Genomic DNA, 13,613 nt, shown 5'->3' with positions numbered 1-13,613 from the left:
ACCCTGTCTGTAATAAAAATACAAAAATTAGCCAGGTGTGGTGGCACACACCTGTAATCCCAGCTACTTAGGAGGCTGAGGCAGGAAAATCGCTTGAACCCAGGAGGCAGAGATTGCAGTGAGCCAAGATCACACCATTGCACTCCAGTCTAGGCGACAAGAGTGAAACCCCATCTCAAAACAAAACAAAACAAAACCCAAGTAAAAGGAACCAGGAAATAAGAGAGACATAAAGAAAGTTATAAAAATAAAGAGGTTTTGTTTTGTTTTTGGTATGAACGCTTAAAGAGAAATAATTTTAAATAAGAAAGAATCTTGTATGGCAAATTTAGTCCTAGAATAAAATGGCTCTTGTTTAAAAAAAAAAAAAAGGGATGTTAATGTCAAACCAGAAAGTCCAAGCATGTCATGAATGGTCTGTGTAAGTCACAATAAGAGGCTTTATAAGAAAAAAACCCAAAAATTTATATATGATCAAGTTGTCTAAAATTAATGAGAAATTATAATGGTCTCTCTAGGGATTGGGCTTGAAAACACTTATACACTAAATAATTAGAACAATAAAATTAATTTTCTTAAAGGATTGATGTACTCAATAAATTACAGGAGATTTTAATTTTTTTAACAGAAAGTTCAATTTGTATTGCATCTTGTTTTTGGTTTTCTCTCCCCTTTTAGTTATTTTTTTTTTAATTTATTTATTTTTTGAGATGGAGTCTCACTTTGTCGCCCAGGCTGGAGTGCAGTGGTGCTATCTCGGCTCACTGCAAGCTCTGCCTCCCAGATTCACACCATTCTCCTGCCTCAGCCTCCTGAGTAGCTGGGACTACAGGCACCCACCACTACGCCTGGCCAATTTTTTGTATTTTTTAGTAGAGACGGGCTTTCACTGTGTTAGCCAGGATAGTCTCGATCTCCTGACCTCATGATCTGCCTGCCTCAGCCTCCCAGAGTGCTGGGATTTCAGGTGTGAGCCACCGCACCCAGCCTCTCTCCCCTTTTAAAGGACGTAAAATAGTAAAACTCTTCTTCAATTCATTTTCAGCTCATATAAGTTTTGTTTCCCCTTGAGTTCTGTTTGTTGTAGCCTGATGCTAAAATGTTTTTTTAAAGGTCTAAAGGAAATGGCTTCTTTTTCTTTTCCTTCATTTTTTTTTTTTTTTGAGATGAAGTCTTGCTCCGTCACCCAGGCTAGACGGCAGTGATGTGATCTCAGCTTGCTGCAGTCTCCACCTCCCGGGTTCAAGCAATTCTCCTGCCTCAGCCTCCCGAGAATAACTTATTTTACAATGATCTGTGATATCAAATGTGTTTAAACCTTTGATATTTGACAAACTTTCTAAAATCAAATTACAAATTATGTCTTTTTTTGACCTAATTAATCCTTCAAGACATTAGTTTCCCTAAAGTCCAAAACTGACATAATTTGGCTTATTTGGTATAAAAATTACACAGGAAGCATTGTAAAATATGAAATGGTGTTTGGTTACTTACCATTACTTACCTTACCATCTGCCTAAGTGATTTCTTCTTAATTCCTGTATCAATAGCATTTCTGATGTTAGAATTATAAGGCTTTTAAGGATTAATTTACAACCCCATTGTTCTTATAGATAGGATCTCTGATGTTAGAATAATAAGAAATTTGTTTGAAAATTGCTTAATATGGTATTCAGATCCTGAATTTCAGTGGAATAGCTGATGCCAACCAGTTTGAAGATGCCCACAGAACTGAATCAGTGTGAGAACATAGAGAACATTGTTTCTTTTTTTTTTTTGAGATGGAGTCTCACTCTGTTGCCCAGGCTGGAATGCAATGGCATGATCTCGGCTCACTGCAACCTCCACCTCCTGGGTTGAAGTGATTCTCCTGCCTCAGCCTCCTGAGTAGCTGGGATTACAGGCATGCACCACCACACCTGGCTAAGTTTTTTGTATTTTTAGTTGAGATGGGGTTTTACCATATTGGTCAGGCTGGTCTCAAACTCCTGACCTCAGGTGATCTACCCACCTTGGTCTCCCAAAGTGCTGGGATTACAGGTGTGAGCCAGCGCACATAGAGAGAACATAGTTTCTTCATCTCCCTGTCCCATGACTTCACCCTGCACTCTTTGACCAATTAACAATGCCCAAACTTTGGCCCACTCCAAAACCCTTAAAAACCCCAGCCCCAAACTCCTTAGGGAGATGAATTTGAGGTTTCCTCCTATCTCCTTATTCAGGGGCCCTGTGATTAAACCTCTTTCTCTGCTGCAACCCAGTGTCTCAGCATATTGACTTGCCACATGCAAAGTCACTGAAAAATCTTATTTGCTGTTCAAAAATCAAAATCTCTAAAAATTTAAGGTTTTTTTTATAACTTGTTCTGTAGGCAAATTTGACCTAAACTGAATATGTGGCAGGCAAACCTGACCTGGACTGATGTCAATTATTTATATCTTTTTTTATCCTATTTGATGTAAAAGTTCATATATTTCACTGGAGAAATATTAATGTATAGGGTTGCAGAGTGCTTCCCCAGGGCCTGCTGAGGTGTTAAGCAATGCTCAGGATATGCATTAACCTTTCTTTTTGTTATTTGCTTTTTTTTTTTTTTTTCTTTTTTTTTGAGACAGAGTCTCACTCTGTCACCAGGCTGGAGTGCAGTGGCGCGATCTCGGCTAACTGCAACCTCCACCTCCCGGATTCAAGCAATTCTCCTGCCTCAGCCTCCCAAGGAGCTGAGACTATAGGCACGCCCAACCATGCCCAACTAATTTTTGTATTTTTAGTAGAGACGGGGTTTCACCGTGTTGGCCAGGATGGTCTTGATCTCTTGACCTCGTGATCCACCTGCCTTGGCCTCCCAAAGTGCTAGGATTACAGGCTTGAGCCACTGCACCTGGCCACATTAACCTTTCTAAACCCCAAATATTTTGAATTTTGAAATATATTTGGTCCCAGTGTTTCAGATAAGGACCGTGAACTGTAACAAAAATATAGTTGTTGGCTGGGCACAGTGGCTCACGTCTGTAATCCCAGCACTTTGGGAGGCCAAGGTGGGCAGATCACGAGGTCAGGACTTTGAGACCACGTATATCAGGGAATGGAGCTTTTACGGATACATCACAACAGAGAAATAGGCGAGATTGGAGCCACATGATGGAGAGCTGGAATAATAGTGCAGTTTAGTGTGATGCAGAATACAGGGGCAGATGCAATGTCACAGTGCAACCCAGCTGTCTTGGTTCAAATCCTTTTGGCCACTAGACTGTCCCTCGGGCACAGTCTTGGGCAATTCATCTAGCCATGCTGGCCTCAGTTTCCTAAAATGAGCATTGCAACTGAGCCTACTTCATAGATATGTCATTTTTAAGTGAGTTAAATCTAACACATTTAGAGCATTACCTGGTAGAGAATAAGTATCAAAGTTAACTACTATTGCAGATAATTGCTGTATTACTAAAGTGAAAAAAATGTAAGATTAGGCCAGGTGTGGTGGCTCATGCCTGTAAACCCAGCACTTCAGGAGGCTGAGGTGGGTGGATCACTCAAGCCCGGGAGTTCAAAACCAGCGTAGGCCACATGATGAAACCTCTTCTTTACAAAAATAGAAATAATAAGATTAAAATAAAAATTGGAAATCCTAGAAATTGTTCAGAAAGCAAGCTTTTTAATTTGATCACCTTTTTTTTTTTCCCCCCCAACAGTGTCTCACTCTGTCGCCCAGGCTGGAATGCAGTGGTGGATCACAGCTCAGTGCAGCCTTGATCTCCTAGGCTGAAGTGATCCTCCCGTCTCAGCCTCCCAAGTAGCTGGGACCACAGGCACACAGAACCACACCTGGCTAATTTTTTTATTTGTAGAGGTGAGGTCTTGCCATGTTGCCCAGGCTGGTCTCAAACTCCCGAGTTCAAGCAATCCCGCCTTGGCTCCCTAAAGTGCTGGGATTATAGGTGTGAGCCACTGTGTCTGGCTTTTGATAACTTTTTATTTTAGCAAAGTTTTTATTTTTCCTTTTAAAAATGACAAAGCAAAGACAATCAGTAGCTGATGAAGCAAGGTTTATCTTTATAGAGGTTCTAACTAATCAATGAAGAATGAGTAATAAAATATCACCATTTTGCCACACCTAGTGAAAATGGATCTATGCAATGAAGAGCTTCTAATATCATTTTAAAAGACACAACGTTTAAGAGACTCCCATAAGCAAAGTCCACATAACCACAGAGCATAACCACAGCTATGAAGTAGTTTTGCCAAAAACAATTTAAACCTGAATCTGATCAAGTTTCTAGAGCAGTTTACAGGAGATACAGGGAACAAAGGACACATGATATACCACAAGTCTAGAAAAATCTTAACTGTGTGAAGCTCCTCAGGGCTAAGGATCCAGTTTCTTCAACAAATACATTGCAAGGAAAAAAGAAAAAAAGGAGAATCTAAAGATTAAAATAAATCAACAATATAACAACCAATTGCAATGTATGTACTTTCTTTGAATCCTGATATGAACAAACAAAATGCCACAAAAAAGAGAAAAAAATCTGACACAGGGAAATTTGAACACTGACTGGTTATTAGATAATATTAAAAAGTTTTTATTTTCTTAAGAACAAGGTCTCACTGTTTTGTGTTTTGTTTTGTTTTTGTTTTTGAGAGTGTCTTGCTCTGTCACCCAGGCTGGGGTGAGGTGGCGTGATAGCTCACTGCAGTCTCCACTTCCCAGGTTCAAGTGAGTCTCATGTCTCAGCCTCCTGAATAGCTGGGATTACAAGTTTGTACCATCACGCTTGGCTAATTTTTGTATTTTTAGCAGAGATGGGGTTTCACCATATTGATTAGGCTGGTCTCAAACTCCTGGCCTCAAGTGATCCACCCACCTCGGCCTCCCAAAGTGCTGCAATTACAGCCGTGAGCCACTGTGCCCAGCCTGAGTTCTAAATTTCTAAGTTGTTCTGCATAGTCGGAACAACTTGGCTGCCATAACAAAAAAACAGCCTGGGCTGGGCGTCGTAGCTCACACCTGCAATCCCAGGATTTTAGGAAGCTGGGAGTTTGAGACCAGCCTGGTCAACATAGTGAGACCCCCCATCTCTAGTAAAAAAAAAAAAAAAAAAAAAAAAATCTGGGCGCGGTGGCTCACGTCTATAATCCCAGCACTTTGGGAGGCTGAGGCAGGCGGATCACAAAGTCAAGAGATCAAGACCATCTGGTCAACATGGTGAAACGCTATCCCTACTAAAAATACAAAAATTAGCTGAGCGTGGTGGCGCGCACCTGTAGTCCCAGCTACTCAGGAGGCTGAGGCAGGAGAATTGCTTGAACCTGGGAGGTGGAGGTTGCAGTGAGCCAAGAACAAGCCACTGCACTCCAGCCTGGTGACAGAGCAAGACTCCGCCTCAAAAAAAAAAAAAAAAAAAAAAAAAAAAACCACCGAGTTGGTGGCCTAAACAACAGAAATTTGTTTCTTAGCCTCTTGCGAGACTGGGAAGTCTAAGATCAAGGTGGCAGCAAGGTAGGTTTCAGTCTGATACCTTTTCTCTTGGTTTGTAGGTGGCCACCATCTCACAGGGTACTCATATAACCTCCTTTTTGTTTGGGCAGGGACAGTGAGCAAGATCTCTGGTGTCTTTTTAGGAAGGCACTAATCCTATTATGTCAGGGCTCTACTCTTATGACCTCATCTAACCTTAATCACCTTAAAGGCCCTATCTCCAATAGAGTCACATGTATTGGAGGGATTAGGGCTTCAATATATGAATTTTAAAAATAAGTATTAGTAATACGAACATGATTATGAATATAAACAATTCAGTCCATAGCAGTAAGACTACTTTTTTTGTTTTGTTTTGTTTTGTTTTGAGATGGAGTTTCACTCTTGTTGCCCAGGCCGGAGTGCAATGGCGCAGTCTTGGCTCACCACCACCTCCTTCTCCCGTGTTCAAGAGATTCTCCTGCCTCATTCTCCATGTAACTGGGATTACGGGCATGTGCCACCACGCCCAGCTAATTTTGTATTTTTAGTAGAGATGGGATTTCTCCATGTTGGTCAGGCTGGTCTTGAACTCCTGACCTCAGGTGATCCATCTGGCTCAGCCTCCCAAAGTGCTAGGATTACAGGCGTGAGCCACCATGCCCAACCAAGACTAATTTTTTAAGGTGAATAAAGCTTTATATATAATACTCAAGTCATATAGCTGAATACACAAATCAAAATAAAGAATTAAATAACTTTTTGGATAACTTAGGAGAATGACTTTATGTAGATCCTTTGGAACTTTTCCCCTACTGGAACATAAGCTCCATGTGGGCAAAGGTTTTTGTCTTTTCTGTTCATTGCTAAATCCTCATGACTAGAATAGTGAATAGCACATAACTGGTGTTCAGTATTTATTGAATACATGATTGAAGGTTTTCTTTTCCTTTTTGGAGCAGGGAGACCCTATATCAGAGCTTAGGAGCCACAGATCATTAAAGCAGATTGCCTTAATTGAATATTGGCTCTATCACTTACTGTTTTATTACCTTGGATAAGCTACTTTAGCTCTATGTGCTTTAATTTTCTCCTCTGCAAAGTGAGTATTTTAAGGTTGTAAAAATTAGATGAATTAATAAGGTAAAACCATTTAGAACAGTATTTAGTACATAGTACATAGAAGTAGGTACCTTGAAGTTGGTTATAAATGTCAGATATAATTTTGCATATATAGTTAATTCTCCTTTCTATGTATGTGATTATAATACAAGAAAATACTCTGTAAAGTCAGTAATATGGAACATTTTATGCCTTTTCTTTCAGGAGGAAAAATTGAGGCTTGGAGATAGAAAGACTGTAAATGTGATAGCCAAGGGCTGGATCCCACTGGATTAGTCAAAGTAGGATAATATGCTTGCATTTTCCTACAATTGTTTATTAGCTGGAGCTTTCATTCTTCACTTAATCAGTGGTTCATAAGCTATGAATCTAGGTTGAGCCCCTACATTCCCATGTGCAAAGAACATTATAAAATCACTAACATGTGGAAATATACAGTCTCCTAACTTTTGGGTCCTGTTATTACTTTTAAAATACAAATTTATTTGTATCATCCTTTAGTCATTAGGTATTTTCTGAAGCAATGGAGGCTGAAAGTATAGAAACTACACGCAGAATCTTCTACATTTGTGGATGATGAAAAAGGAGTCTTTGTTTCTTAAAAAATCAGAAAGCAGTGCTCTAGGGGCTTCTAATATATAAGGAAATTATTGTAATTTCACATGCAATATGTTCTAAATCTTGATCTCTTAATCAGAATCGTAGAGAATCTCTCTTCTAGGTTTGCAGTTAATGGTGAAAACCAAAAGCTCCACCTTTGGCTGGATAGTGGATAGAGGGGGTTGGAGGCTGCGGCAAGGTAAACTACAACTCCCAGGATTCTCTGGTGGGCTCTCTGGGAGATGTAGTTTAGTCCCGCCTTGGCCCCTCCCTGCCTCACACCATCTCCACCCCAGCTCTGGGCTCACGTTCTGGATAAGGACGGCGCGGGGGCGGTTGTCTCATGACAATTTCATTATCGTTTTGTCATTTTTCTCATTTAGCTCATTTTTGTCATTTTAGTCCATTGTTAGGCATGCTGGAGGACTACTCCTTCGGAGAGAGGTCGTTGCGGAGGAGGGGCCGGGAGCGAGTGTTAACCCGGAAGAAGTGAACCAGGAAGTCAACGTGATTTCGGGTTTGTAGGGCTGAAATGTGGCAGGTCTCTGAAGGTTCCGACCTCAGTAAAGAGAGCTGACGTCTATTCTTCTTTTTCTTAGGTACTGTGCACAGTTCGTTCTTGATCTTCGCCGCCGCCTCCTGTATTACCTCTTTATGGAATCACTCCATATACTGAGTTACACAGCATGGTTTGCCCGTGCTGCTGCCCCGCGGGCTGTCGCTTCTGACCTGCCTACACTCAGAACTTTCCCCAAAGCATCAGAGTAATACTGTTACTGTGATGGGTAATGGAGAAGTCGTGCTGTTCTCAGGTGTAGTTAACCTTGGAGAGCAAACATCTTGTTTTTTGTTTGTTTTTTTCCTTAATGTTGAGATTCATGACCTTGAAAATTATGCATTCTACTCTGTTCCTAAAATGGAAATTTTAGCAATAAGTATTCGTACAAACATGTATTTGTCATCCTTTTATTCTGTCTGTTAGCAAATGGACACACTTTCTCTGACGTGCTTGAAATATGGGGGTGGTGGAGTGTAATGTTTGTGACAGCTGGCCATTGGTGCTTTCTTCCACAGTTCTTTTAATAATGTGATGCACTATCCTAAAATCTATCAGTAGAACTCTGGAAACTGAATATTTTAAAGACCATTCTGAATGTTTATTTCCTAGGTGATAATGGTAAGTTAACAGGCTTATAGTGAACAAATGAGCTAATATATCAATGCACCTCCTAGCATAGTAGGATCACTGGAGAAAGTAAAGGTTGATTTTGATAAATGTTGATCCTTCTTTTTTTGAGTTGAGTCTCACTATGTTGCCCAGGCTGGCCTTGAACTTTGTGGCTCAAGTGATCCTCCTGCCTCAGCCTCCTGGGTAGCTGGGACAATAGATGCATGCTACTGTGCGTGGTTTGACCCTTATTTCAACTTTGAACCTCAGAGTTTTAGGGGCAAAGTGTTTTTCTTAGAACACTTTATATTCTCCCTTTCTTACTCAGTAAGACCATTGTGTACTTTTGTTAGCTCTTGATTATCTCTGTTGGAGGGGAGGAGAACAAAATTATTGTACACAGCCAATTTCACCTAACCTGTAATTTTTAAACTAATCTTTTTTTGTGATTATGAATGTATTCCATGCTATATGTGCAAGAGACTTGGAAAACACTGAAAAGTAGAAAAAATAGCAAGCAAAAGGTATTCATAATCTCACAACTAGAGATCATTTTATTAACATTTTGGTATGTTTCTTTTTTTTTTTTTTTTTGAGACAGAGTGTTGCTTTGTCGCCCACGCTGAAGTGCAGTGGTGCGATCTCAGTTCACTGCAACCTCCACCTCCCAGGTTCAAGCAATTCTCCTGCCTCAGCTTCCCAAGCAGCTGGGACTACAGGCACATGCCATCACGCTTGGCTAATTGTTTTGATATTTTTAGTAGAGAAAGGGTTTTCCCATGTTGGCAAGGCTGGTCTCGAACTCCTGACCTCAGATGATCTGCCCACCTCGGCCTCCCAAAGTTGTAGGATTACAGGCATGAGCCACTGTGCCTGGCACATTTTGGTATGTTTCTTATTTAACAATCTTTTTAAAAAATACTCTATGTGCTTTTTTTTTCTTTTTTTACATGTATACTATATATTATAGAATATTTTTTAAATGTAATTGAGATTCTATTTTGTTCCTTGCTTTTCTTGCTTAATATAATTGACACCACTTAATATAATTGTAGGGCTTTTCACCAACCCTACTTTCTTGGTCTATTAATACTTGAACTTTTCTTCCTTTAGGATCTCAGCTAAAAAGGAAGCATTTTTGAAAAGTGATTGCAGAATTGAGAGTGAAAATTACTGAGTCCTGCACAGGCAACTTACATTCTAATACCAGCTCTGTCTCTTTCCAGCCGACTGAATAGTCATGATTAAGTTACTTGACTTCCTTGGATCTCTAGATCCTTAAAGTTAAAAAATTATACAAGATAATAATAATATTTTCTTCAAACTTTAGAAAATGACTCTGTGAACCACCTTAAGTTTGTATGTTTTCATAGCTTTCAAGAGCTTATTTACACACTCAATTCTAGATTCTGGATACTTTCTAGAAAATAACTGACCTAACTCGCTCAATTGATATATTTGTTAGGTGTACTCCTACTCATATGCTTCAGTTATATATGTTGAGCAGGTAGGAAGCAGTGCTGTTTTTATTTATTTCAATATGTTATTCATACATTTGAAGAATTAGGTTCTTTCTGTAGGCAGCTGAATTTTTTTTTTTTTTTTTTTTGAGACCAAGTCTCGCTCTTGTCCCCCAGGCTGGAGTGCAATGGCGCGATCTCGGCTCACTGCAACCTCCGCCTCCTGGGTTCAAGCGATTCTCCTGCCTCAGACTCCCGAGTAGCTGGGATTACAGGTGCCTGCCACCACACCCAGATAATTTTTATGTTTTTAGTAGAGACGGCGTTTCACCATGTTGGCCAGGCTGGTCTGAAACTCCTGCCCTCAGGTGATCCGCCCACCTTGGCCTCCCAAAGTGCAGGGATTACAGGTGTGAGCCACTGCGCCTGGCTGGCAGTTGAATTTTAAGACTGTGTTTGGAGCTGGCTGAAGCAGTAAATGAAACAAGATTTCTTGATGTTCCTTCCAGCTTTATTATGCATGTATCTTTAGAGCTGATTTTTTTTTAAAGACTGTGTTTATTGTATTTCAGATGCTGAGATGAATCGTCACCTGTGTGTTTGGCTTTTTAGACATCCATCTCTTAATGGTTACCTCCAGTGTCACATCCAGCTCCATTCTCATCGATTTAGACAGATACATCTTGATACAAGGCTGCAAGTTTTTAGACAAAACAGGAATTGCATTTTTCATCTGTTAAGTAAGAATCGGCCCAGGAGATACTGCCATCAAGACACCAAGATGCTTTGGAAGCATAAAGCACTACAGAAATATATGGAGAACCTGAATAAGGAGTACCAAACACTTGAGCAATGTCTGCAGCATATCCCTGTGAATGAAGAGAACCGAAGGTCCTTGAACAGAAGGCATGCTGAGTTGGCACCTCTTGCAGCCATTTACCAAGAAATTCAGGAGACTGAACAAGCAATTGAAGAATTAGAATCAATGTGTAAAAGTAGGTAAAAGATACGTATGTGTCCTGCATAAGGGCTATTTTTATGTGTGTGTGTAAGTACAGATTTGATTTTCTAAGTTAAAATTTTATTGAACTTAGTCTTTTGTTTTTTTTTTCCCCACAGAAGCAGGGTCTCACTTGTTGCCCAGGCAGGAGTGCAGTGACTCAATCGTAGCTCACTATAACCTCTAAGTCCTGGCCTCCCACTTCAGAATTCTGAGTAGCTAGGGCTGCTGTGCCAGGGCTTTCCAAAGCAATGTGATTATAGCCACTGTGCCACTGAGGCTGGCCTGAACTCAGTCTTTTAAAACACCTACAAGTAATAAGCCCAACACTTGGAAAGAACAGGACTCTGTACCCAGAGTGTTTGACCCACTTCAGCTACTAAAGATCAACTTTACTAAGTAACTAGGCTCCTCGTGGTACTTGCCATGGTCTTAAGGTCTGGGAGACAAAATGTTGGTGTTTTCAGAAGCTTTATTTTATTGAGCAGAACTTTATTGAACACTGTACCTACATAGTAGGGCTGCACACACAGTTCCTGCCCCATCAATGAGCTTCTATGGTCTAGTGAGAGAAACTTATTTAAGTATTGTTTATAATGTGAGACCTGCTGTACTAGAGGAAGGCACAGTTTCATGGGAGCAAAGAGGAGAGGGCCCTCAAACCAGCCTGGATTGATTGGGTAAAGCTTCCTGGAGGGGACCATGCATTAGTGGAGCCAAGAAGGAAGCTTTATATTTCTTTTCTTTTTTTTTTTTTTTTTTTTTTGAGATAGAGTCTTGCTGTGTCACCCAGGCTGGAATACAGTGGCACGATCTCGGCCACTGCAACCTCTGCCTCCCAGGTTCAAGCGATTCTCTCAGCTCAGCCTCCCGAGGAGCTGGGACTACAGGTGCCTGCCACCATTCCCAGCTAATTTTTTTTTGTATTTTAGTAGAGACGGGGTTTCACGATGTTGGCCAGGCTGGTCTCGAACTCCTGACCTCAAGTGATCCAGCCACCTTGGCCTCCCAAAGTGCTGGGATTACAGGTGTGAGCCACCGCGCCCGGCTGGCGTATTTATTTTTTATCTTTTTTTTTTTTTTTTTTTTTTTAAGGGATGGGGCCTCACCATGTTGCCCAGATTGGACTCAAACTCTGGGGCTCAAACAATCCTCCTGCCTCAGCCTTCTGAGTAGCTGGGCCTACAGGCTATTTTTTATCTTAGTTTTCTGTTTTAGTATGTCTTAATACTGCTATTGCCTCTACATTTTTTCTCTTATGAAAATTTTCCAAAATTTTTATACAGAAGTTGAGAGAAAAGTTTAATGAACTAACCTATGATTCAACATTTATCCAGATTTTGCTATTCACTTTTAGTTTCTAGGTTTTCTTCTGCGCTTCATCTTGTTTCATTTAGCCTTAGAGGTATTATTATGTGACATACAGGCCAGTCACTGTTATACCTGTAAAGTCCTGGATGTTTGAAAGCTTCCATTTTTCTGCCTTCTATTGATGGTGTCACAAGTTTCTTAGGTAGGTTTAATGGAGGTATTTTTTATTCTTTTGCATAATGCCACACAAAGTTGTAATTAATTAGTTTTGAGAAGGTTGCTTGTATATAGTAGGAGTTTACGAAATGCATTCTAATTAAATTGGCATAACTTCTTTCAGCCTTAGTTGTATCATGTATAATATTACATTGGATTGCATCAGTTCTAAAGGCTCTACTGCCTCTACAATTCTTCTATAATAATAGTAATAATAGCTACATTTACAAAGTCCTCTTATGTGCTAGGCACTAAGCTCAGGGCTTTACAAATATTATCTCATTTGAATGCTCAGGTAACCTTATGAGGTAGGATATATGATTATTATTCCCCCTCCCCCTTTTGTTTTTTTTAAGAGACAGAGTCTTGCTCTGTGACCCAGGCTGGAATGCAGTAGCGTAATCACAGCCTACTTTAACCTTGAACTCCTGGATTCAAGCAGTCCTCCAACCTCAGCCTCCCAAGTAGCTGGAACTATGGGTGTGTGCAACCATTCCCAGCTTTTTAAAACATTTTTAAATAAAAAAAAAAACAGCTTGTGTTTTCCCTCATTTTATACATTTTATAGATGAGGAAACTGAAAGGTTAAATTTGCAAAGGTCACTCAGCCAGCGAGGGGAGAAGCAAGGATTTGAACCCAAGCAATGAGATTCCAAAGCCTCTGCTTTTATCCACTACTCACTGGATGATTCAAAGTCCAGTAGGGTCTACCTCTGTGATGCATCTTGCATGAGTCCCCTTCTATTCCTTCCACTAATTCATATCTTCATTACATCTCTGACTTAGCTGATGGCAATCAGTTCCTAACTTGTAGTCCTACCTCTAGACGTTCCAGTTCAAGTACAGTCTTATTCATGTTACTCACCTGTTCCCATTGCCTATAAGTAGAGATTTCTTGGTTTGGCATTTAAAAGCCCCTGCAGAGTAACCCCAGCCTCTCCGTGTACTATGTTAATTCTCTTTGCATATTCTGCCTTCCAACCAAAATAGACAACTTGCCATTCTCTGGATATATTTGTGCTGTCCCATGACTGTATCTTTGGCCACATTGTTAACATACCCATTTCACCTTGTTAAAAGCCAGTCCTCTTACAAAGTTTGGCTGAGATGTCATACTTTGGCTTCAGTACCCTTTGCAAAACAAGTATGGTTACCTTTCTCTGTTTTGTATTATAATCCTTTATGTAACTGTCTTAACCTAAGCCCCTAACCCCATTGTCTATTCTTCAAGGTCAGGTCCTGTGTCTTACTCATTTTTCTATCTTCTGCAGCACTAAACGT

General features: G+C 40.3%; 2 protein-coding genes across 12 annotated transcripts in view; one reads left to right on the top strand and one right to left on the bottom strand.

The window, feature by feature from the left end:
- LOC140710878 (uncharacterized) overlaps positions 1 to 13,613 on the bottom strand; it is a 152,070-nt gene that overhangs the window by 13,393 nt on the left and 125,064 nt on the right. The gene's annotated exons all lie outside the window — the stretch shown is intronic.
- MTRF1 (mitochondrial translation release factor 1) overlaps positions 1 to 13,613 on the top strand; it is an 88,247-nt gene that overhangs the window by 33,345 nt on the left and 41,289 nt on the right. For 2 of the 7 annotated variants that reach the window (XM_037986764.2, XM_073013683.1), the window contains 2 exons: positions 7,580 to 7,694; positions 10,378 to 10,800. In XM_037986764.2, coding sequence (XP_037842692.1) covers positions 7,580 to 7,694; positions 10,378 to 10,800 — 538 coding nt within the window. The other 5 variants (XM_007960225.3, XM_037986765.2, XM_037986766.2 and 2 more) reach the window with 5 other exon arrangements.

Source organism: Chlorocebus sabaeus, chromosome 3 (assembly GCF_047675955.1).
Source record: "Chlorocebus sabaeus isolate Y175 chromosome 3, mChlSab1.0.hap1, whole genome shotgun sequence".
Lineage (NCBI taxonomy): Eukaryota > Metazoa > Chordata > Mammalia > Primates > Cercopithecidae > Chlorocebus > Chlorocebus sabaeus.
Note: the sequence above shows the minus strand (reverse complement) of the source record. Positions and strands in the feature narration are given on the sequence as shown.